Source organism: Cynocephalus volans, chromosome 5 (genome assembly GCF_027409185.1).
Source record: "Cynocephalus volans isolate mCynVol1 chromosome 5, mCynVol1.pri, whole genome shotgun sequence".
Taxonomy (NCBI): Eukaryota; Metazoa; Chordata; class Mammalia; order Dermoptera; family Cynocephalidae; genus Cynocephalus; species Cynocephalus volans.
Genome location: NC_084464.1, coordinates 147,739,378 through 147,765,092, shown reverse-complemented (window position 1 = coordinate 147,765,092; position 25,715 = coordinate 147,739,378). Strand labels below are relative to the sequence as shown.

The 25,715-nt window shown below is 41.6% G+C and overlaps 1 protein-coding gene across 3 annotated transcripts in view; it reads right to left on the bottom strand.

Moving 5' to 3' along the window:
* Window positions 1–949: 949 nt before the first annotated feature.
* Window positions 950–25,715, bottom strand: part of SASH1 (SAM and SH3 domain containing 1) — a 174,740-nt gene continuing 149,974 nt past the window's right edge. For all 3 annotated transcript variants that reach the window (XM_063098328.1, XM_063098329.1, XM_063098331.1), the window contains 9 exons: window positions 24,385–24,528; window positions 21,215–21,350; window positions 20,209–20,378; window positions 19,215–19,424; window positions 17,925–18,075; window positions 11,949–12,062; window positions 7,121–8,271; window positions 5,588–5,719; window positions 950–4,298 (listed from right to left, as the gene is read on the bottom strand). In XM_063098328.1, the coding sequence (XP_062954398.1) occupies window positions 4,035–4,298; window positions 5,588–5,719; window positions 7,121–8,271; window positions 11,949–12,062; window positions 17,925–18,075; window positions 19,215–19,424; window positions 20,209–20,378; window positions 21,215–21,350; window positions 24,385–24,528 (2,472 nt within the window). In that variant the 3' untranslated portion in view covers window positions 950–4,034. The remainder of the gene's footprint in view (window positions 4,299–5,587; window positions 5,720–7,120; window positions 8,272–11,948; window positions 12,063–17,924; window positions 18,076–19,214; window positions 19,425–20,208; window positions 20,379–21,214; window positions 21,351–24,384; window positions 24,529–25,715) is intronic.

The window sequence follows — 25,715 nt, the reverse complement described above, 5'->3', positions numbered from 1 at the left end:
AAGAGAATGTAGGGGTGTTGACATGGAAAGAATTCCAAGATAAATTAGTTTAAAAGCAGGGTGAGGTGTGACAAATACGTTATCACTTCTGTGTGGAAATATACATATGCAATTATATTTGTAAATACATAGGGTATTTCTGAAGACAGGCCAGTGCTGGTTATAATAGTTGCCAGCAGTGAGAGGAATGAGGTGGCTGGGGAGAAAGTAGAAGGTAATTTTTTTGTTTTTTCTCAAGTGCATCTAGATAACCTACTCAAAAATATTTTATTACAAACACTCTGCTCCCCCAATAAAAACATGTCTTTGTATCAATTCTGGTACACCAGAATCAAAAAGCAATTTGGTACACCAACATCTGTTGGTACACCAACATCAAAAAGCAATTTGTCAAATTGATTAATTTCTAGAATATCCAGACCTAGATTTTTTTCTGTCTCAATGGAAGATGTGGGTTCTGTTACTATTTAACTATGTAATGCTGGCCAAGTCAACCACCTAAGTGGTTGATTCTTCATTTGAAAATGATAAGCTTAGGCTAGAGATGACTTCTAAAAATCTCTTTCTGGTCTAAAATGTCGGGATTATAATTATTATGTAATGTGTATAATTATTATATAATTATAATTTTATTATACATTATTATAATTATTATATAATGGGTATAATTGTTATTATTATACAATGTGATCTAAAATGCTGTGACTATAATTATCGTATAATAATTCTATTATGTATAACTTGATTATGCATCTTTTAAAAAGTGCAATAAACTGGCAAAGAGAATCTGCCTGCATGTCAGATAGTGAGTTTTGGTGATGTGGCAGAAATAACCATATACAGCTACTCTTTTCACAATATATTTCATTGTTTAACCACACTTTACAATTCCCTTTCATTTCTATTCCAATCATCTATGAAATACCCAAGGAACAACAAAAGAGGCATATTCAACTGAAGAAATTTATTTTACTTTTTTTTTTCTAGGTACATAGATGACATAATTATAGACAAGTTTTGATACATAGGAAAACCCTTCTGTCAACCTTTCTTTTTGCTAAATGAATCATCACAATAATTTTTACAATTTTTAAAACAATACACAGCTTTCTTGGGCTGAAGCAATTGCAAGAACATATTGGTACTGGTATATTACAGCTACTTACAATGTTTAAGAACAGCAATGGAGAAAAATAAGTTATTTAAATATTGATTTCATATACAGAAAGTGCAATGTTGTTAGTTGTTATATAACTTGCTTGACAGTTTGTTTTCTCTCTCAATTTAAAATCAAAATAACTTGGACTCAGACTATTATATTTTTTTCTGAAAATAATACAGTACAAACATGCAGCAGTGACTTGGCTAATTGACCTCTTTTGCTGCAGCTATGAAAACAAACCTTGCTATGTCAGGAACTGATTTCCAATAGACTAGTAATTTCCAATTTCATCCACAGCCAGGATTAGGACAGAGAAAAGGGCCTTTTGACTAAGGCAAGACCATGAAAAGATATCTGCTTCTTGGTTATCTGGGAATGTAAATAGCAGTAGGAGCTGGCTGCATTAACAGCTTTGAAGTAAAAATTACAGTGTTATTGTAGCTACCTGAGCCAAACTGCCTTTCCAGGTTTCTTTTGTGCTTTCCAAAGACAACAATTTTCACCCTTATTCAAAATTCTGCACCAAATGCAACTGATCAAAATGGGACATCACTGAAGCCTACCACCTGTCTACAAATGTCCACAGGTGGCCCCAAACCACTTCAGTCAAATGTCACACACAAACATTCAGGCTTTTCTCAGACCAAATTAAAAGTTTAAAGCAAAAGAAGACCAAACACACACTAAAGATTTTTTTTTTTTAATGTCAAAAACAACACAGAAAAGTAAAAACAACTCAGACCCCTTCGATTAGACAGACGCTCCCGCTGAAAATTATTTGTGGTCCCTGAATTTGATTTTCTATGCGAAGGCAATGACTTCCAAAGGAGAGTAATAAAAATACGGTTTGGCATTCTCAAAAACTCCAATCAGAAAGTTACCTTTTCTGGTGCTACTTTTACTTAAATGAAAAACATACTGAGAATGAACTAAAACTTGGAAATTCACATGGGATTTCTTCTCCTTTGTTACCTCTTACATGACCTGCGTGGCCTTTTTGCTCATCTTAAACGATAAGCAGGATCTGTCAGAATGTCAAGGCGAGGTATTTCGAAAGCAGGAAGAGAAGGGTTTTTCTGTGCCCATCTCCACCCTAGCACACGAGACACGCTTGAGTGCTACAGCATTAGGAGAGCCCTGTGGCCTCACTACATTCCCGATGGCTGTGCCACAACCCCAGAGGGCAAAAATGAGCTGCTTATAAGAGTTCTATAAAAACTTGGCAACTTTACCTTTCTAATTCTTCATTTCCACAACTTCTTCACATGGCATCGAAGAAACATACCTTATTTTTAAAAATATATACCTAAAGCATGAAAAAACACATCACCTGAAAATGTCCTTTTCAGATTCAGATTCAGATGTATAAAGCACATGCTAAAGACAGCTTTGTAATGAATGAAGTCACTTTTCTCCCCCAAGGGAAATCATTTGTTTTAATTAGTAGAGGAAATATTACAGAACTTTTGATCAAAGCCGGGTGTTCAAAGTGTTTCTATGATAAATGATCACATTGGATGCTTAAAATAGTGCTCATGATAAGAACGTATGGGAAAATCATTTTGTAAACAATGAAACCTTAATAGCTTAGTTGTCTAAACTTGCTGTTTGCTAAAAAATCAGCCACTAGATTAAAAGAGGAAAGAAGGTGCTGAAATCAGTTGGAAAACAATTGAAAATAAGCAAATACTTAATACATGGCTAATGTGGTTTGTCTGGCTCCATAGTGAACCTTTGTTGCAAATGAAAGAATATCTAAATAAGAAAAGGATAACAGTATCTTAATTATAAAACTGAAAAAACTTTAAAAACATCATAAGCTACTTCCCTTTTTAAAAACATCTTTCTGAAATATTCCACCATAACAATGACTTTCTGCAAAGGCGATCCATTAGCTGACGACTGAATTTTGGAATGGACACGGTCAGAATTCCAAGTCAATACTGCAGCACAACGACCAACATGGTAATGATACTAAACTGATTCAAATGAAAGGCAGTTGCAACACACACACACACACGCACGCACGCACGCACGCACACACACACAGTATCTTCTTGAATTTCACACAGCTTTTTACTGGATTTGTAGTTAGTTTAAAAACTGAAATGCGTGCCTGATAAACACCCCTACAAACTAAGCCATGTTAGAATGAGACAATTAGAAAAGCCCATTTTTGCTGAAAACATCCCAGATATATTAGATGGCAGTCTAAGCTGAAGATTTGGAACTATGGTTACAGGGTTGTGGACACTAGTTAGATAACTGCTTAAAAGCTTATATTAAGGCAAATAAAAGCTGATTGCAAGAAAGCAATTATTAAACATCTCTTGTTTATCTAAAGGAGAATAGGATTTTTTTTTTTCTGGTGCAGCCCGATGTTCTAACTTCTGAACAAATGAGCATGGTCAATAGTGTACAATAACTCCCAAGTTTATGACTTTAGCCTAGCTAAGCCTGTCTGGCCCTGGGGCATCTTGCAGGGTGACAGACAGAAGGGCAAGGGCACTATCAGAAATGGAATTCTTCCCTGCCCTCTTCCCCCGGGCTCACTGCCAGTGCACAAAGACAGAATGGAGGCACAGCATTCGTAGTCAGTTGGCATCTTGGTTCTTTTGTGTTCTGAAAATAAAAACAAGTGCTTGTCTTTTCTTTGGGGGTCAAAGAGAACTGTACCAGTTTCCTTGAGGGAGCTAGCTTTTCTGGAGGAGTGGGTCCTAGTCCTGTGCCAAGGTTTTGTGCACTGTTCGGCCACAGGTTGGGCCTTTCTTCTGGATCTGGTCTGCATGTCCAGAGTTAGAGGAATTGCATCAGCATCATGAGCACAGTGAAAGGGTGGCTCTTTGTCCAGGGAGGTCCTCTACAGGCCTGGCTACATGGCCTCGGGGCCTGGCGGCAATTTGAAGAGTCTGGCTGCTGACACGAGCTTTCTTATGTGTCTCTCCTCTGTGATGCCGGCCTCCTGAAGGCAAGTGTGGGACAGAGAAGGCACTTGGCTCAGTGCACTGACCCCTGCTGCAGAGAGGGTGCTGGTATACATGGGCAGACCGATGGAAATGAGCCAATCTGACACAGATGAAATGCACCCAGGAGACAGGGGCTTTCTACAGATTTCCGTGAGTCCACCACTTGGGATCTGGATAAATGAAGAAAGCAATATTATAAACACTGTACAGCAAGATTAGCATAAAGAATTCTCCTGAAAGATGAAACTAAGCTTCAAGGAAGTGCTCTAGAATGTTCTGGAAGGTATTTGGAATTAGATCAATCTCCGGTTATGTGTCCAAGTCTCCAAACTGTAAGCATTTATATATCCTGCTATTTTGTCTCACTGTGATGGGCTCTTCAGTGACAGATTCCTAAGTTGATTTGAAGAGAGAAATTTGTGTGACAGTGTGAACAGTGACACTTAATGGGTAGGGTTTTTAATAAGCAGATTTTCCACTGTATTTTGAATCTATATTAACTACCGGAAAATTAATATTTAATAGTTATAATATAATAATATCAAACATTGGCTAGGACAGGGAAATGGACATTTAAACTTGACTACTGGGGATATAAAGGGCTACATCTTTCAGAAAGGCGATTTGCTAACAAGTGTGAAAATCTTGAATTTTGTACAGACCTGATGAAGCAAACCCTCTTTGGGAAATGTATCCTCAAGAATTAACCTTCTAAGTCTACATAGATTTATTAACAAGAATGTGTTTTACTACACTATTTAAAATAAAAAGTTGGAAACAATCTAAATGTTTCACCAATATGGGATTGGCTAAACTACAGTACATTCACCTACTCAAACACTTTGAAATACTGATAATGTAAAAGCATTTTTAGTAATAGAGAAAGACTCATAGTCTGATAACTGAAAACAATCAGGTTTCAAAATTGTACATTTACTATTGCACTTGTGCAGAGAAATGACTGGACAGATTTTTTTACAATAACAAGTAAAAATTGTATTTATTTATAGTGTACCTGATATTTTGATGTAGGTACACACTGTGGAATGGCTAAATCGAGCTATTTAACATATGCATGAACTCACACACATTTTTGTGTGTGTGTGTGTGTGTGATGAGAACACTTAAAATCTACTCCTTTAGCAATTTGCAAGTATATAATATATTGTCATTAACTGTAGCCACCAAGAACTTATTCCTTCTCACTGAAATTTTGTATCCTTTATACAACAGATTTTTTAAAGGTTTTTCACAGTGCTGGGATTGCAGATAATTTTTATTTATCTATTTCTCCAAAACTGTACTTTAAAAAAGTGCATAGGCTGACTACATATTACTTTCTCCCCAGGTGTCCCCTTTTCTATAGCAGTAACAAACCCTTGCCAACTCGGCAGGTGTCAGTCTGACCAACACTAAGCACTATGACTAAACGTATTTCAAAAACCAGGTAGGTGCTCACTGCCATGCGGTGCTGCTTCCGAAGCAACTTCACCCGGATCTGGTCCATGTTGGTGGCGATGTCCCTCTTGGGCTGATCTAAGTCTTCTGCATATCTCTGTACCAGGGCTTCAGGAATCCCACAGCGGCCATGCTGCGAGAGGAGAACAGAACGCGGCATCAGAGTTGCGAGGATGTTTTCCCCTCTAAGGCACACCAAACATAAGGCAGGACAAGACATTTAGCTGCTGGACAGTATCACCAGAAGTTTTCATTTGAAATGAATATGTTTTCTTTATTGTCAGGATGAAGGCTTTAGAGGTAATATGAGGGTACCTCAAAAAGTTTGTGGAAAAATAGAATTGAAAGATAATACAAATCTTTTCATAAACTTTATGTAGTACACTTGTACTTTTACATGCTTATCTTCCAAGGATGTAAAAGTACAGTGAGCTCTAGGAAACTGTTTTGAAACATAATTAAGGCAGAGCACCATCATGCTATATTTTTGGACCAATGCCTTCTCCCCACTCTACCTGATCATATTACAAAATACAATTCTTCTACTGTTGTGGAAGGGTCTTGTCAACTGCAGGAGGGAAGGACAAACTACTCCACAGGTGTTCTACTGTCTGCACTTCATCTATTAAGATTTACACATAAACTGCATCACTAGGCCAGCATTTACTGTAGAGTAGGCTTCTCACTACTTTCTATTCAAAGAAGTTTACTCATGAAATATCAAGGAGAGAGAAGGAGAGGTGGGGGAGGATCTCACTGTAATGCATTCATAGACTTATAAACAAGGGCTCTCAGGAATGCATTAAAACAAAACATGCATTTCCAGGAGTAAAATACAGCCAATTAATATCATTGATTTGGCTTCAAAGTCATTTTGGTATTGGTAGCTCTACTAATTTTTTTTCAAATGAGAAATGATTTTCATTATAGATCTCAATGTGTTTTTGGCACAATAGGGGTATTTCATATTATCTTTTTTGCCCCCGTTACCCTTACAGATAATTGTACAATAAAATTATTACATCTAAATAGGGTTCTACCATTTTCAAAATATGTTCACCTGTATTTCATTTGCTCCTAGTAATCCCTCTAAGAGGTCGTTAAACAGGTTATTTTGAATCCCAGTTTACACATAGGGAAATGAAGTGGGCAGATATTAATATCTGAACACATCCTCGTTCATTCGAGTAAGACATGGACATGTGAAATCAGACTCTCTTGTCCACTAAACCATTCCTTACAGGAGCCAGTTCTGGTACTGATCGTTCTCACCGCAAAAGTGCAGCTGCCAAAATGAAAAACGAACAAGCAAAAGCAAAAGCAAAGGAAACTCGAAGGCTGTATCTGTGTTTAATCTGGAGATCATTCTCCCATTTCTCCCAAGGGCAGAAACCACTGGTTGTGGGTCCTTCTGCCCTCTCAGAACAGCCCAGGCCACTGGGTAGCCTCTTGGGCAGCTGTGGGCTTCACTGCAGCTGACTGCGAGACTTATACAAACAAGGGCCTGTGGACGTGGGGCCAGGGCCTTTGATACCTTATCAGAATACGGTTCCTCGGTGAGGTCGATGCCTTCGGCGTGTAGCTTGTTTTCAGTGAGCATTTCTAGATCGACTCCCCGGGCACAGGAGATCTTCCTGGTCAGAGCTGGGCCCAGCTTCACGCCATGCTCCTGAAGGCTCGTGTTCTCTGGGAGCTCTGAGAGCCAGGGGGGTGGTCTTGTGCTTGCTGGGCTGCCAGGCTCCTGCCCCGAGGGAGGCCTAGGAACCTGTGCTGAGGGACAGTCACTGGGGCTGGTGGGGCTGGCGGGGCTGGCCTTTTTCAGGGGCAGGCATGGAGCATCCGGACTGGGCAGGGTCCCAGCAGGGCCCATAGGCACAGGGTAGAGTCCATTAGCCAGGCGTTCTCTGCTCTTTTTGGCAGGAACAGGTGGAGGCTGTGATGGATTTTTTGGCTGCGTTCTTGGCTCGGGGACCCTCTGCTCAGCATCTACCCCTTCTTTGGTGCCCGGGGGATGGCATGTTCCTTCAAAATCATGTCCTTTCCTGTGACCCTCAAGAGGTGTCCTTGCTAAAGCGTGTTTAGCTCCAGCAGGCCGGGAATCGTGGCTTCTGGGCAAACACTGGGGAGGGGAGAGGCTGTGGCAACAGGCTGCCATGGAGCCATCCAGTTTCTTAGTAGTCGCTGTCTGAGGTTCAGAAAATCTCTTGCTTTGGGTCAGTAGCAGCGCACTGTCAACAGCAGAGGCCTGCTCGGGGGGCTGGGCCTTGGCAGAGGAGGCCGCTGTCTTCTGTGGCACTTCTGGTACAGTCGGAGGGGGAGGTCCCGTCACCTGAGTAGGCACATCTTGCTCAGCACCAGGCTCTCCTTGAAGGTCATCCAGGGAATGGGATCGGGGCCACGATTCCACAGTCTGGGGGGCCTCCAGGGTCTCACAGCTCCGACAGATGGAAACAGGGAGGCTTCGTCGGTTTTTATTGAAACTGGTCACACAGGGTGGGTCGCAGCACAGGGAGGTGTCCGGGGTGAGGCCACCACCCAGCCTGCGCTCCTCTCCCTGCTTGAGCGCGTCCCCAGACTTCATTAAAGGCAGCGTGGGGTAGTTGCCCAGCTGGTTCCTGCTGAAAGACTTCAAGCTGGACGCGGTTGATGACTTGGCAGATAGGAGTCCCGTCTTCCGAGCCTTGCCTAAAGGGAATATTTTACAGTCACATTTTAAAAGCAAATCAATCAAATTGAGCCATAAAGGTGTGCTAACATAACTGAAATCTCCAACTCCTGTATCCCATTGTTGAATTACACTAAGGACATAAAATCCCCAGTTATGACATTGGGTGATATAGGATTATTATGTTCCCATTTTTATTTTTTAGAAAGAACTCTTAGTCTTATGAAAGGACTCAGGGAGACAGAAATTAACACAGAAAAGAAATATGCTGTGTAAGGCAGTAAATAAATCTAGACTGAATGCCTGTTGCTGCAATCGGTGTGGAAGAAGGTTAATTGTCTATACCCGTTTAGAAACCACACTGATAAGATTTCTTTTGGTGAGTAAAATTTTCTAGGGCCCTAATTGGAAAGGAAAGGTGGACTGAACTCAGAACAGGCTCTAGAAACTGTGCACCCTAAGGGGTGATCAATGAATACTCAGATCACACCTTCCTTGAAGCTGTTGCCCTCTGATAAATTGATCCTAGAAACAACCAACCAACCTTAATACAGACAAATAAACAAACTCAAGTGAGTACTTCGCCAGAGAAAATCTATAAAATACTGGTATTGCTCTAGGTCCCAGAAAAACAATAGCCCTGGTTAAAATAAACTGTCAGACTGATTACAAAACCATCAATCAGACATAAATCTACTTATTTGATAACTGATTGGTATTAACTGCTGCTGCTGCTGCTTTTATCAAACATCAAGAACATACTATCTACAGGCCAAGCATTGTGCTAAATGCTTTGTTCTCATCAATATTTTTAACATACACACACACATGCACATGCAAACACAACACACACACACACACACTCACTAATGAACTGTCCTTTGTTATATTTTTGATTTAATAACATGTTTGTTGTATGCTTTGACACTGGGCTGAGATGCCTGAGCGCAACACCCCAGATAATAAAACATACTAAGGTACTTGAAAAAGTTCATAGAAAGGTTTGTATTATGTTTTAATTCTATTTTTCCATAAACTTTTTGAAGTACCCTTGTATGAGCCAAGTGATCCTATTACTCTAGGCCTGTAGAAAAAGATGACAATCCTAAACCCAGATCAGGTTTGGAGGTTCAGAGAAAAGGCCGGCTCTTAATCTCTGAAAATCCACTATCTTGTAAGTAAACGTTTTCTTCCTAATCTCTTGTTTCAGAAAATATTTTAAATTAAATATTTTAATATAGAATTTTAGCCTCTCCCCATTAAATAATCTTATCCTTTCAATAACTAAGCAGCAAGAAGAAATCAGGCAGTGGGCCAATTTGATTGGGAGAGGAGAGAAGGGGTAGGATAGTGCCGACTCAAATAAGGAGAAGTCAACTTTGGGATAAATGAAAGACAATCTGATAAAATCTCTATGTGTATGCTGTATGGATGAGGAAAAAGGGAAAAAAAAAGAAAAGGTCTGGAACTGTGACATTACAAGTGGTTTGGCTATTAGCAGGGAGAAAGACAGATTCCTTGCATGACTTCACAGCTTATTACCAAGCCCACTCTAATTTCAAACTGATCATATTAAATGTATCATGACAAGCATAATTCCAGACACTAAGACTGATGGATAAGAATAGTGGCCTCTTCAATCTGATTTTTTATTAATGATCCCATCATTTTTGGTAAGACATTAATCAGTACATCATTTGGTAAAGAAATGGTCAAATGGTATTTTTCCTTTCTTATATAAATAATGTGGGACCTGCATGTTCCACACTGATAAACAGCAACACGCTAGGCATTTGTAGGTTATTATTTTGTTGTTACATGGAGACCATTAACCTAGTCGTTACTACTGAATATACTGACCTTAGTCACATTTTTCATTAATAAAGAATCATCACAGAAAAATGGAAAAGGGAAAAACCTCTTCAGAAAGCATATTACATTAAAGTTTAAAAATAGGTTAAAAAAGAATATTCTTAAAACCCCTTTAGCATAATTTTAGAAATATGGCTTTCCTTCCCTTTAACTTCCAATATAAACTATATGTATAAATTCTATTTTCACATTCTACTTACACTGGAAAGATCCCTGAATGTACTCTGAGTTCAAAGTATGGTTCACTGGCTTAACCTAGTTCTTCAGCAGGTGCACCTGAATTCTTTTGGGCATTAAAAATTCTGCCAGTGATAGCTGTGAAATCCTTGGCAACCCAGTACACTTGGGGGAATTAATTTACTGAAAATTTGTGGACATGGAATAGTTATTAACAGAAAAGAAAAACCTTCAGGACCTCATGAGGACTTTAATGTTTACTGGAACCGAAGAGGTGCTGTGATATTAGGTCGGTTTTGCATTCCACCTTGACTGAGGCTATCTGAACATTAGAGTTCGGGGAGAACTATTATCTTCCAAACTGATACAAAACCTTGAGCGTAAAGGCTCATGGGTCAAATTTTGAGGTCCCCAAGATGCTCATCAGAATCAGGTTTGGGAATGAAGCAAGCCAAGTGCCCAGGGGCACACTCCAAGGAGATGATCACTCTCGGAGTCACGCAAGCATAGGGTTGGTACCTGAGACTGAGCACCCCCTTAGAGTGTGGCCCCCTGGGCACCCGCTCAGCTCACCCTAGTCCTGGTTTTGGTGTCGACAATGGCTCTCAAACTATTTTTTTACCCTGATCCATAGGAAGAAACACATTTTACATTCGTCTTCTAGTATGCACAGGTGCACATGCTTGGGTCCGTGCGTGTGCATGCACACATACATGCACACACACAAACATAACTGAAACAGATTACAAGTAACAACACTGACAATACTACACCTTGCCTTATGGAATGCACTCTGATATTTCCTATTCTATTTGGTCTTACAAAACTGCTATCCATGACCCACGGAATTGATTTCTCAACCCATTAATGAATTGCGATCTGCAGTTTTAAATAGTTTGCTTTAGTAGGTAATTAATAGATATGTTAACACATGCGGTACTAGATAGGATCCCAAGGCAGCTAAAAACTATCAAACCTGGGCATTTTTTCACAATGGTCTTCACGTGTTCGACAGAGATTTAGGTCACTATGACAGCGTGAACCCTTTACTACTGTTGCTGATCTTGCTATAATGGGAATTTTGGGGTCACAACAGGAAACCACAGAGTGACCCATAACATTTAACCCACCTGACCTCATTCTGCTAAAACTCCTCTTCTGTTTGTGACAAGTGCATTGTCTGAAATTTCATACTGTTAGTGCAGGGAAGCAACAAACGACATGTGGCTGTCCAGTCACCCTGTCCTGCCATAATTGCCTCTATACGCAGGATGTACAGCTGAAGCATTTAAGACACTGCTGCTGGTGCGACCCTGATGGATGGTCTACTTGGTAAATTGTTTTCCGTATGGACCTAATAGCTCCCAACACTCCAATGCTGGTTTTTATTGCATAAAGAAAAGGGCATAGGAGACTCACAATTTAGGTTTTACAGCTTCAGGTATTTTAGATGGAATTTATCAACCTCACATAGCAGCCAAGAGGAACAGATAGGGAGGCTAACACAGACTCGGACGGTGAAGAGGTCAAAAAGGAGATTAGCAATGGTGATTTACAAAAAGTTTGTAATGGTGATAGAATTGCCCTTTTGGGGAAAATTGTACTTTTGAAATCAAAGCAAGTTCCTGATGCTCTGTGTTAACATTACCATTTTCCAGGTTCTCGCTGCTTTCGTAGCATCCTGAGTCTCGTGGGGAGCGTCCACTCAGGCCCTGGCTGTCAACAAGCAGCTTCTCCTGGGATCCTGACTGGTCACTGTTACCTGGAGAAAGTGAACACACGGCACGGGATCACAAGGGGAATGAGAAAGCAGAGGGTCCAAAGTCAACCAGATCCCGCTTTTACCCTCAATTATCAGCAGACATTTTTAAGCCTTGGACTATTAGAACAGAACAAGTTACTTTCAAGTGGATAAGATCAAAATGAAGTAGTGAGATCAGATTATTTTTCTTTCAAATAAAGCATCAGGCACATCAAGATCAATTTGAAGAGAGGGTACCAAGTTGAAATATGTTGATGCCTCGTAAGTTACCCAAACAGAGGCTGACTGTGGCTCAAGGCTATGAGGAGAGAAGTGCAGGGTGTCGTGTCAGCAGCGGGGAGGCCACTCCCAGTCACTTCTGCATGATGGTACCATTAAGAGGCAGAGTGAAGAAATGCTCCCTTCACAAGATGGGATTGGGTCACACGCTTTTCAGAGATCAAGGAGACTTGTGCTTATTAGCACCTTTCCAAATTCGGGAGCTAATATAAAAGTGTCAAGTGAACTATCAAACTGTATTAGCGTTTAGTAAAAGGCGAAAGATTTATAGATCTGAAAAGAAACCAGAGTATAAACTGTATTAGCGTTTAGGAGCATTTTTGGCCCTAGGTAACACATGGTGGCTCTTGTTCTATCTTGGCAGGAGTAAGATTGTCAGGAAGGGGTACAAACCCCTATGCTGAGGGGCCAGTGACAAATGTTTTATTTTTGTTGTTTGGAATGAGTAGAGAGTTTTCCTTCCTTTCTGCCTTCTCCCTTTGTCTGGGGTAAGCATTTCTATTTCCTGCACACAGTCTAAGACAGGGAAATCTCAGGAAACTGTCTAACCTAGAAAACGAGTAACAGATCCACTTAAAAGTGGATGGCTGAAAAGTTGAACATCCTCATTCTGAGGAACACTTCTAAAGAGAAGCATCATTCTTTGTCAATTGCACCTCAATAAATCTGGGGGGAAAAAAAATCAAGAGAAACATCAGATGTTTCTGTTGAGTGAGGCTGCCTAGAGCAAATCACATGGGAAATCATGTAGGCCTTCAGTAGCCCAGCAAAATCGCCCTGCATGTTCTATGAAGAGGATACGTGTGGCCTTAAATAGGATATGAAGGTTACATACAGAACATCTTTGTATTATCATGCAGAATAAGAGCTTGGTCACATAAAACAAAAACCAAGAAAACATTTTGTATATAAAATAGCTAGTTGCTCTTCACCTCCCACCACCACCCACTCCAACCACATACACAAAGAAAAAAGAAATCAATAAACCAGAAATATGATGTCCCTTCTCGGGTCATCAGCAAGACTGTGGGCAGACAGAGGGCTGCCATTCTGCGTATGCACTGGCTCTTCCCACTGTCCAGTCCCCACTTCTGGCTTGTATTTCTCCCGTGGAAAGCATTTTTTTTTTTTAACACAAATTATGGCAGAGATCACAGCAGAATAAGCCCTTAAATTAGAACCTCAAATCAAGAGTGCTATTTTTAAAATGATTAATGAAAAACTAACAAATTAGAAGCACAAGAGCAAATATTGCCCTCCTCACCAAAAAGTGGAACATTCTAGAGTGATGTCCTCATTGTGCAGAAGAGCCTGTGGATTTGGAGTGGCCTTTGTTCTAGCCTAGCATGTTATTTAGAAAAATGATACTTATAAAATGAGGGCTTTGAGCTATCTGGTATAACCCAAGAAGAGAAATTGGTGTAGTTTGTTTCTGGTGACAACATTTCAGTGTACCACAACAACCAAAACACCCAGAGTGCTGACTCATGGGAATAAAAGAGAAAGCGTGTTCCCTGCTGCTGCAGGGAAATGCATGCTGTGTCTGCATCTTTGGGGATCCTAGTCTCACCAGACATGGCAGGACAGCTGAAGTTTTTATGATGAAAAAAGGGACCTATTCCATCACCTGAAACCATAGTATAATTTATGAAATCATGAGGCATGCGTCAAGGGGCTAGCACCGCTGTCTTCATTAGGGAGAAAAAGGGGTAGATGCCTCGTACATACTGCAGAATCAAAGCTATAACCTTTTCCCACACTTATTAGTATTAATGCTAAGGTACGAAAAATAAGAAAGACAAGCTAGAACCATGAAAATTCTCATAGTCAAATAAGAGGGAAGGGCTGGGTTGTGGGACCAAAACCTCACCTGAACTTGGACCCACCCAAACATGCACACACACAGGAAGAATATGCTATGACACTTAGGAGATCTTTAAGCATCAAAAGGTGGTGTGCTAAGGGGCACGCACCATTTCTAGAGAGCAGTTACCTCAGGAAAGAAGCAGGGAAGGGAAAGGGATTTATAGCAGGACTTTCAATGGGCATATAGCATTATTTCTTACCAAAATAAGAATTGAGGAAAATATGGCAAAATGTTAGCTTTAGTTAAATTCAGGATGTGCATATGTATAAGTATATTTTTCTCTGAATTTTTCTGCATATTTGAAATAATTCTGAATTCTTAATAAAATTATTGTGTATTCTAAAGTGGTATACTTAGAAATAATTAACATGGTAAACTTCATGTTATGTGTCTTTTACTACAATTAAAAATTGTTTTAAAAAATTTAGGAGAGTTTTCATTTGGCAGACCTAAGACAGGTAGTTTGGGCTTAGTGTAAGGAAGAGCTATCTGAAAATTAAGGTCTTTTCCAAATGAAACCCTGTATGAAGACTGCCATTCCACATGCATCAGGAGAGGTTGGACAGGTCTGACTTCCAAGCAGTGCTAGAGATGTACTTTTTGGGAGGCTGAACTAGAAAACATTCAAGATCCCTACATGTCGTCACTGATCTCAGTAGACCTCTGTATCTCTCTAGTGTACAGAAATTTCATTTGGAGGAAACCTACTGTGTTCCTCTAAGTTATCAGTTACTAGGGGAGCACTTCTTGAACACAATGAATTTAAGTGCATTCGATGTAAAATCTACTAACCCTAGGGTAAGTCTGGACCCAGACTCTTGGCATTAATCGGTACCTCTAAGCCCTCGAAGCTTTTGTTTTAGAACAAAAAGAAGTACTACTTTATGCATCAGGGAAGTTCAAAACATTGGTATAGCACAGATGCTAAATGGGATTTATAAAGAAGCAAAAAGGCCTTAGTGGCCTTCTGAGTTAGCATCGTGAGGGATAAAGGTACCCTCCTACAAAATGTCCTGTGGTGCCAATCTCAGGATGTGATCCTAGAACGGACAATGGATCTGAGACAATGTGACACGAAACAGATCAAACACAGATCCATGCCTTACACTCGGTGTTAGCTTTGCTCCTCCTACGTTCTGAATGATAAAGGAAATGTAATGGATAGAGTATATAAACCAGCTATTCTTGGTGGCTGAGGAAGAGCACATGAGCTGTGTTACAGAGCAGATATGGCTCAGAAGAATAGAGGACTTACTATTAATTCATGTTAATATAGCCGGTTGGCTATACCAGTCACTGTGCCAGGCTCTTTCTTTGCACACAACCTGGCCATAGGCCCCAAGATGTCTCCTGGGGGGCTCAAATACCAGAGAGCTGGTTATAAAGTGGTATTAATGATGAAACACAATTCCTTCCAAATCTATCCCTGAAGGCAGCCTGTTTATCTAGGGTTCAGACATCTGTTTGATGACGTGTGCTCCTCTGTTATCAGTTAATTTAGAGAGAGTACCTATTAAGCAGAAGTGAATTGAACTGTATTGACACGCTTGCTTCCATATCTCTTGGGTCTGATACATTCAGTAATACATATTTTTTTTCCCCACTATTAACCATGCTTTTGTTGTGTCTTATAGCAATAGAAATACTATTAGCTACTAATATCCCCGAAGCACAGCACTTGGATGAAAATGCATTTGATTTCAATAACTGGAAAGGATACTCCCTTCATGATGAATAATTTCAGGAATATTTCTGAGGTCCGACTGAAGAATAAAGAGCAAGACTGTGTAAATGGAACAAAGGATTTGGTGTATGTCAATCGACTTTCCATAAAAGCTGTGAGTGAGCTCACTGAATTCTGTTCACAGGCTGTAAAAATAAGCTGTCATTTAGGTTGGGAATTCACACGCCAATAGAGAATTCTCTGTTCTAAATAAGAGTAGGTAAGTCAAAAAGTTCATGGAAAGGTTCGTATTACCTTTTAGTTCTATTTTTTCATGAACATTGTGAAGTACCCTTGTATTGACTGCAGAGAGAGCCTTCCTTCCTTTTCAATGGAAGCTGATGAATGTCATTTATTAACTAACCTATTCAATAAGAAAATAGCTCTTCGTGTGCTTTCAGAAGTAATTACCTCTGAAACCAGCTTCTGGTCAAGATGGTGGAATAGATGGTCCCTTGAGTCACTCTCTTCCACAAATCAACCAATTTACAACTATTAAAAAGCAACAACAGCCAAGCTGGGGCCTCTAGAGCTCAGGGGAAGAGGAGGAGAGAGCTACAGAGTGCATGAAGGTGGGAGAAGCTGTGATGATCATTCGAATCTTGGCCACTTCCAGGCTGGAGCTGCTGAGTGCATGGAGAAGGAGCTGCCAAAAGTCACAGCTGTGCCCTTCAGATGGAGTTGCTTGGAGGCAGCAGGGGAGAAGAGGGCCTTGGTGGTCCCCAGGCCAGCAAGACTACTAATAGGGTTCCCATGGACCAATATAGAAGCAAGGAGCCACAACAACTGAAAAAAAGGAGCCAGTCAGAGGCTGGGAGTCATTGCAAGGGAAGGGGGGAGAGCCCGTCCCATGGGAAGTGTTTGGAGTATGGGCGGTGGGGGAGACGGCCCCCTGTGGGAACACTAGGGCACAAAAAGTACAGCTGATCTGCCCCTCAATCAGTGCAGGACCACTCAGAGGAGACTGGTCAGGAATACAGACTTGCATGGGGTGCAGTTTGATGAAAAGACTCAGGCCCAGCCAGAGTTTCTACACAACCCAGGGGCACCATATCTCATGTAACCCAGAAATACCTAAAAAGTCAACCATTAAAACCTGAGCTGCACAAAAAGCCTTCCCCAGGGAATCAGCAGCAAAGCAGCAATTTAGCTCAACCACAGAGTTCAAGTACTGGTCCCCACAGGAAGTTCCCCCATTTTAGAAGTAACTCGAAGACAACAAATTAGTTCCAGTGCAGAGTTTAAGTGCTGGGAATAGCAAATGATCCAACACAGAAGTAAAAGAAAAAGCAAAATACTCACAGACCAGAGACAAAGTATGATAATAACTACTAAAGGCCTCACATCACCAAATAACACCTATAAAATCTAGGACATGAAGTCCCCTGGGCGACCAAGCCAGGGAGGGGAGAGGGCTGGGGGACTTAGCCATGCCCCCTGACACCTACAACCAGTCCTGAGGGTAGGGGACCGAGGGCCTCAGCCATGTCCCACTGACACCCACAATCAGCCAAGCAACGACCACTGAGCTGCTGCAGGAAGCACCTTGGTGCCATGGTGGGGTGAGGGCTTTAGCTACACCCTTCTGACATCTGCACCCAGCCCAGCAGTGACTAAGCCACCACTAGAAGCCCCCTGGCCTCCCATGCAGGAATGAGGTGGGTGCCACTGGTTTCATAAGAAAATTGTAATTCAATTCTCTCAGACACTTGGTCCAACATTATCCTCACCTATTTCCTAGAAACACAACAGGAAAGGTGTTGGCAGTAAGGTTTTCTTTTGCTCCCATGTTAATAGGTATGTCTGCACTGGGATTTTATGTATCTCTCTGCTGTTTGACATAATATAAAATTGACCTTGGCTCTGGAAAAAGCAGGACCTAATGAGTGACTCCAGGAACCTAAGCACACGCTGGCAGCTTATAGGAGGCCTGCTGGTGACCGAAGAATGTGGCTGATCTGACAATGAACACCTCTGTGCGTGAGGGACTTACTATCATATTCCTGTAACAGCTCCACTGCTGTCAAGAGAACAGCTCTGTGTTCTGGGTCCCTGATATTCAACTCATCCAGGTCTTCCTCCTCCAGAAGCTTGAAGGTGTCTAAATCTTCATAGCCATTGAAGAGGAAAGTGGGCATGTGCTCCTGTGAGAGAGAGAAAGAAGACAGAACAAAGTCAGCTAGCCCGGCCATGTGATACAAGACTGAAAACTATCCTCAAAACCCTAAACTCACTTCCCATAGTCACTTTCATGCTAATCAAAACATTAGTTAGTATCATTCATAAGATATCCTGTACCTCCCCATCCTACAGCTTAGTCGGCAGGCAGGGCATCTTATTAATCATGGGTTAGGAAGATGTCCATTGTAGGCTGGGAGGGGTCCCACTGGTTTGCATTATAATTGTGCCCTTGGTGTGAGCTAATTCCTTTAATGCCACATGGCCCACAGTGGAGGAGACTCCTCCTTTATTTGCAGAGCTTTGAAATGCAACTTAGAGAGCCCCACGAATTCCAGGAGCAAGAGGGTTTTGCAAGAAGGCAACAGAATGCACTGTTGGGGAGCCACCTGTTGGATACTGGGGACGATGATGGGAGAGGGGGGTGGGGGAGCCTCCTCCTGGCCCTGGTGGAGCTGGCTGCAAGCAGGGCTCCAGGGCTTTGGCTCACAATCATTCCAGCAGCAAATGCTGACCCGGAGCTTATGTTGTCAACCACAGCAGAGGTCAGACGCAGCATTAGAATGCTGATAACTATTTCTATAGAATAAAGGTCCATCATAGTAATGGGCCACCCTTGTTGGACAATGGAGGTCAACACCTACCCTACCCTAAATGTCCCTCACTTTCTTAGTTTAGGATGAGGAGAAGGCAATTATGGATTGGATTGAATTATGTTTCCCCAAAACTCACTGAAGCTTGAATTGTGTCCCCAAGCTTTATGTATCAGAAACTTGGCTCCATGGTGAGTGTTAAGAGGGTGGGAGAGCCCCTTGTAGTAACTGAAGGGTGGAGCCTTGAATAGGTGATTGGATTGTGGGACCGTGAGGTAGTGAATGGATTAAAAATGGTGATCAGAGGCGTGGTTCTGAGGGCTTTAAAAGAAGAGAGAGTAGAGTCTCTCTCTTCTTTCCGAAGAAAGCCTTCATCAGATGTGTTCCCTGGACTTTGGGCTTCCCAGCCTCTGCAACTGTAAGCAATAAATTTTAGCTTCTTTGTAAATCACCCAGTTTTAGGTATTTTGTTATAAGCAACAATAGACTGAAACAAATAAGAAGCGACTGACTTTCAGGTTGATCCGGTCAAGGAGGTCTTCCACGGACTTGGGCTGGGGTGGTCTTCCTTTCCTCCTCCTCCTGGTGGGCCGCTTGGGCTTCTCCTCCTCTTCATTCAGCACATCCACGTAGATGAATTTGAAGGTGCCCACTTTGTTGTTCAACAGGCCCATCCAGGTGCCCATGGGTGGTTTGCTGATGATGTCAATGATATCTCCTTTCTGTGGCCCAAGGAACAAAGATCTTTCCATTAGGTACATTTCTAAGCACCAATCATGAATCAGATGCATGAGTCACAGAGACGTGAAAACACTAGGAAGGCCCGAATCAGGAGCCCACAGGTCACCTTTCTGAGCAATTAATGTGGGCTCTGCCTGGGAGTTTGGCAGAGGCTAGCCGGAGCACTTCTGGCTGCTGGATCCCACGCAGGCCCCAGGTCTCAGCCCCTCCCCCTCCTGCCCCGCAGGACCAGGTGTGCACAGATGTCTCCAGGGCTCTCAGCCAGGCTGCTCTCCCAGCTCTCTGAACATCCTCCCATCATCTGGACGGCTCCTACTTCTTGGAAAAAGAATTTCCCACCAGTCACATGCCAGTGGCAATCCCTGTCCTGTACTCGCTTCATACATTTTGCAGTACTCCATCTGTCCCACATAAATATATCTGTCCATGCACAGAAGGTAGTCATCTCTCTTCAGATGGAGAAAGCACAGAAGCTGCGGGTTGGGAAGCAATAGGAATTCCAGAAGGGAGCTAAGGTCAGAGGACAGGGCCAGAAGATGAGCTGGTGTCAAGAGGGATTGACACAAGACCCTCCTCTCCCTGACCACTGGCTGGTCTTCTCAGTTTTGCTTTTTGCTATGGAGTAAACTGGTGGATTAAAAAGCAGCTGAGATACTGTCAGGTCTGCACCGTAATACCCAGCATTCCACAGAAAGGAAGAAAGAAAGTCTCTTCATTGAGCAAAAGAGCCCGGGTTAACTGCTCCGAGGCCAGGGAGGGACATACCTTGAGCTTGAGCGAGTCTGTGTCGTAGGGGCTGGGGGTGAAGTCAGTGTGCACCCTGGCGCGCCCACAGAACGGGCCCCGGTAGGGCGGCTCTTCGTCATCACCATCTTCCGACTTGACACTTTCCCTGTTGCTGGTTGAGGAATCGGTGGTACTTACCGTCTGACCACCTGTACAGGAGAGATGGGAAGAATGAGAGTAAATACAGATTTCCCGCACAGCAAAGCTGAAATGTACTGAAGGGATCACAGGTTTGGAAACAAAGGCCCAGAGAAGGGAAGCCATGAGCCACAACCACGTGTCAGGTCCAGAACAGGCCCGGTTGTAAGTTCTCTGACTGTCGTCACTAATCAAGCCCCCAAGTGGACAGGGGACTCACAGCAAGTTCTCCTTATGACCTGGGAATCCACGTGACTTGGAGACTCCCCGATGGAGGACCTGAGGTGCCAGGCACTAGACTCTGCCCTTACCAATCTTTCAGATCTCTCATTTGTATCGGTTTTACCCCATGTTACAGATGAGGAAACAAACTTAGAGAGGTCAAGCAACTTGCCCAAGGGGAAGGACTTAGAGTGGCAGATGTAATACACGATCTCTTCCCCTGTACCATTTGGCTAACAGCAGCCACCACTGGCCCTCGGGTGGTGGAACAGTATTTGTCATCAGTGACACTTATAATTCCCCTCCCTCCCCCAAGCCCCTTATTCTGGTTGTGCATTTCCCCTTGGCTTACTCTCTCCCGTTCTCCAGATCCTTCCTCTCAGATGCTTCCCCTTATCTTCTCCAATCAAAACTAATCACCCCCTCTTTTGTGCCGCTGCTATACGTCTACTACTAAACAAATACGACTCTAAATCCAGATATTTTGCAGCGCTGACTCTCTAAGGGCACCCTAAGGGTAGCAACTTGATCTTACTTATCTCTAATCGCCTGAAACTGGCACTCAATAAATGTCTGTTTTTTTTACCTCCAAAGAACACCACCCATAATTACTAACTAGACGTACTCATCGAGCTCTGCCCACTCAGAGAACTCCGAAGACTTTCCACAGAACCTCCGGCTTTGAGCTTGGGTGTGTCCGCGTGGTGCACGTCAGGCTGTGAAGGTGGAGGGGAGCCTGGCATTCCATCAAGGCCTGAGTCCTGAAATGGGTTTCAACAAAATTAAATTTCACCAGAGTGGACAGGCGTTGTTCTAATACTCAGCAATGTGGTCCTCAACGAAATCGATCGAGTCGACCTTGATACCCATATTTGATTCTCTACACAATATTCTCCTCCTTTTTAGCCTATATTCCTGCTTAATTTTAAAGTTGTGGCACAGGTTACTATTTATTAAGCATTCAAAAATTATTTTTCATGCTCAAATAGATATTCTCGAAATCTCTGAGAAAAATCTGTCTACCACATAGACAAAATATTTAGTTAAAGGGTTAGAGTCTCTCAGCATACTCAAGAGACCAGTACCAAGGCCGGACTTCAAATGTTGATCAAGTACAATCCACTATTAATGTACTCTCTGGAACTACCATTATAGGATATTCAATCTACGTTGAAGGGAAACATTTACACTAAAAAAAAATATACGCCTTGAAAAAATTTGGCCAGATTCTTGTTTCTACTTACATAAAGTATTGAAATTGACTTAAATGATACCATCTTAAGACCCAGATACACAGCAAAAATACTGAGTTTCAGTCTACAATAAAATTTCCATATGTAACCTCATGGTTTTAGCGTCTTTCATGACTTTTAAGGGTTGTCCGTAAAAAGGTGAGAAGTCTCTTTCAGATCAGAATGCTGACAGTCGTGACTTTTCACTTTTTTGGGTGGCTAAGTATCAACGCTGCAGCTCCTCACTTGCACATAGAAGGATGGCATGCTTATTTGAGTGGCAATGCTATACAGAAAATATTACACTTCAAAAAGTTTGCAGTAAGAATTGTTTACTTGACAAAATAGTAAAGTCTCTGGCATATTGCATAGCCACATGAGCACAAAACCATCTCAGTGAAACCTGTTATTTGCCAAATCATCAGAAGGGCTTTAAGGCGGTTCTGTAGGCCCTGCAAACATTTAAGGACAGCAATAGCAGCTTCTAATTCAAAACACACTTGTGCTTTACATTTAAGGAAGGTGAGCAGACAACCTCAAAGCAGCAACTATAAACAGAGTTGCCACTAGTGGAAGCTAGTGAAGCTGTGAAATATGAATTCCTGGATAAATTTTCATTCCTCTTTTCTGAATCACAAAATAAGTGATTTATCCATATAAAACCTTTTCTGATGCTTCAGAAAAAAGCAGACATTTTGAAAATAAGCAATATTAAATATACACCTGATATTATATGTTTTAAAATGCCTACAAAGATTCCTAACTTATTCATAGCATATTTATTGATTACCTACAAGACCAAATATTATTCCAGGTGCTGAGCATATAGCAGGAGGAGAGAAGACAAAAATCCCTACCATGATGGTTGGTATATTTACAAAAAAGTTTTTAAAAACCCACACAAAATCTCACATTAATTTCCTCTTTCTAGAAAGCATCACAATGATCAATTGTTCCTTAGTTTCCCTTAACTTATGTGAAGTAATTGCTTAAAAAAAACAGAGAGCTAAGTATACAAAGACTGCTATATGGTAGTAAGGTTATAGAAAAATGATCAAAATGACATTCAAATTTTATGCTCATGATCCATAAAACAGAAACCCTCTAGGAACATAAGCTCACAATGGCTTTTAGTGGATGTTTCAATTTTGGGGAAAAGCAAACTTAATAAAGTGCTTTGAATTAGTGGCACTGCTTTCATGGGCATGCTGCCTGTTCACAGGAGTGTGCACAGTTTGCCTCATTGCTGGACAGAAACACAAAATCACCATCACTCCCTCACCCATAGGCACAAGAAAATGAAAAGAATAAGGAAAAAAAAAAAAATCATGAATACGACAGACTGAAGGCAGCCCAGGTCGCCTATAGGTCTAATAAGCCAGGGTTTCTCAGCCTGAGCACTACAGGTCTTTTGAATAGACAGTTCTTTGCTGTGGGGCCATCCTGTGCATGGCAGGATGTTTAGAGCATCTCTGGCCTCTACCCACTAGATGCCAGCAGCAGCTACCACACTCTACCCCAACCTGGCGTGGCTATCAAAACTATGCCAGACACTGCCCAGGGGTTGGTGGGGAAGCAAAATCACACTCTCGCCCCTCCCCTCCCCTGTGAGAACCACCGTAATAAACTGAAGAGGTTGTGCAGACTTGTATGAATCAAAGTGCGGGTGGCTAGCTAGCTGGTGGCATTGAGTGATTCCAACAGGGGATGCTTGGTTTTAGCTCACTATGCCCACCAGAGGGCAGCAGCTGAGCAAAAATGTCTGCTTTCCCTGCAGTTTTTATTTGGAGGAGAAAGTGGCATTCCCTACATATTTCACAGACAAGCAGCTCGTACACAGGTAGTTCAACGGCTACAAAGTCAGTACTAAAAAGATGTCAGAGGAGAGTGTTGTGAAAGTCTAATGGTCAAGATTACCTCAAGGCCCAGCTCTTCAAGTGTCTTTATTCCCACCACCCGTGCAATTAAGACAGAAGCCAGTCATGTTTCTAGTGACAAAAGAATAGAACTGGGCAGAGAATCAATTCTGTGATATCTTCCTGGCTACAGATAGGGCCAGTTAGTGAAAACACCCCCTGAGGAAACATGGTTACTATGGAAGTCCAGTAGCCAGGGGCACTTTCTGAGTTTTTATCTCAGACTTGCTATGTGCTTCTAGAACTGACACTACATTTAAGTCTGCTGGCTAAGAAAACTTTTTTAGATTTGATTCTGGTAACATCCATCTTAGAAAATATATTTTAGACAATAAAATTGCTCCTTTGTATTCAAATTTATAGTGCTTTTTGCACTGAAGAGTAATCATTTTTTTACATGCCTGTCTCTCCTCTTGTCTGTATGTAAAAGGCAGGGCCCGTGTTTTATTTTCCCAGAACCAAGCACAATGCCTGAATAACTCAAATGTTTGTTGAACTGAATGTTTGTCTACACAATCCTAGTCCTGGAGCAGGTTAGTGCTAAGGAATATACGTATTTAGCACCACTTAAAATGTCAGGGAGCTCAACCTCAGCTTCCCTGTTGTCAGGAGAAACCAAGAAATTTTTCTTCTAGGTGGCTACATACCTGCTCAGAGACAGAGCTGCTGTATTTTTTAGACATTCTCTTCCTCATTGTCTCTTTCACTGATTTCACCTTTTTTCCAAGAGAGATGCGGGAGGCAGTGGGTGATTTGATTACTTCTTTGTACACAAAATCTCCTTCTTTACCCTGCAAAATGAAACACTGTAAGTACCTTTAGTCACAGAACATGAATTCCCAAAACAGATTTTATTAACCAAATCATTAATGTCCTAGCTCTCAGAAAAATATTAGCATTCCCCAGGATCTTGAAGTTTTTCTTGTGTTTACTTACTGCTCTGTCATGTATCTTTTTGTTTAAAAATTAAACCTTAAGGGGCTTTTTGTTTGTTTGTTTAAAATGGGATGTGAATCACTTTTTATTTTATTTAATCTTAGTACATTCTCCTTTGATTAGATTTTTCCACCACTTCAAACACCCAAGCGGACTGCATTACATCGAAAAAGAGTAATTTACATGAACCAATGCTCAATAATCCCAGCAGTGGAGCAGAAAGAGGGACAATACTACTGAATCACCCTAGGAAAGTGGTAAGATCACAATGGTAAAAGCTCGGTCATTAGAAGTAGAACATCTGATTGGATTTATAGCACTGCAGTGCTTAGTGTGGTCAACTCCTAGCGTGTAAATTTCCTTCTCTGAATAAGCTAGATTGTGGTCATCCCTCATTATATTTTACATTTTTAAAAAAACTTTCCCCTGGGAAAGGAAGAAAAAAAGATCATATTTTCATTTCTTAAAATACTAACTACATGAAATTATTGGTTAAAGAATCAATAAAATTTGATATCAAAGTAAAATAGTTTAATTATTCCAGAAATGTCTCACACACTTCATATCACAGATAGATATTTTAGCTGACCCATGATCATAACAAATATCAAGCTCAAAATCTTCATTTTACAGTTTCATGATCAAATGCATAAGGGAAAAGCAAAAATATATGTAAAATTCATTTATACCCTTGAGGCCTGAGAGAGTAAACTTCAGGGAACAGAACTTGTGTACTTCAGTGGTGGCCTGTCCTTAGACTGTGACCTAGAAGCAGGTCTGAGGAGGCAGTAACCGTGGCCCTGAGGGGTCTGGTTGGCTTCGGTCCCAAAGAGACTGGGTTCCTTCCATGTCACCTCAGATTGCAAAGACATAGGCTTATTATAGTCTTTGGAGGGCCATGTACTAAGCCCATGGTTTGTAGAAGTGCTAGCATATATTTGTACCCAAATCACAAGGCTCTATCCTGTCACACTATGTGTGCATAGTAGTCATGTGCTTGCAACCAGTGTGAAGGAAAGCCTGTGTGCATAAATAACTAAGA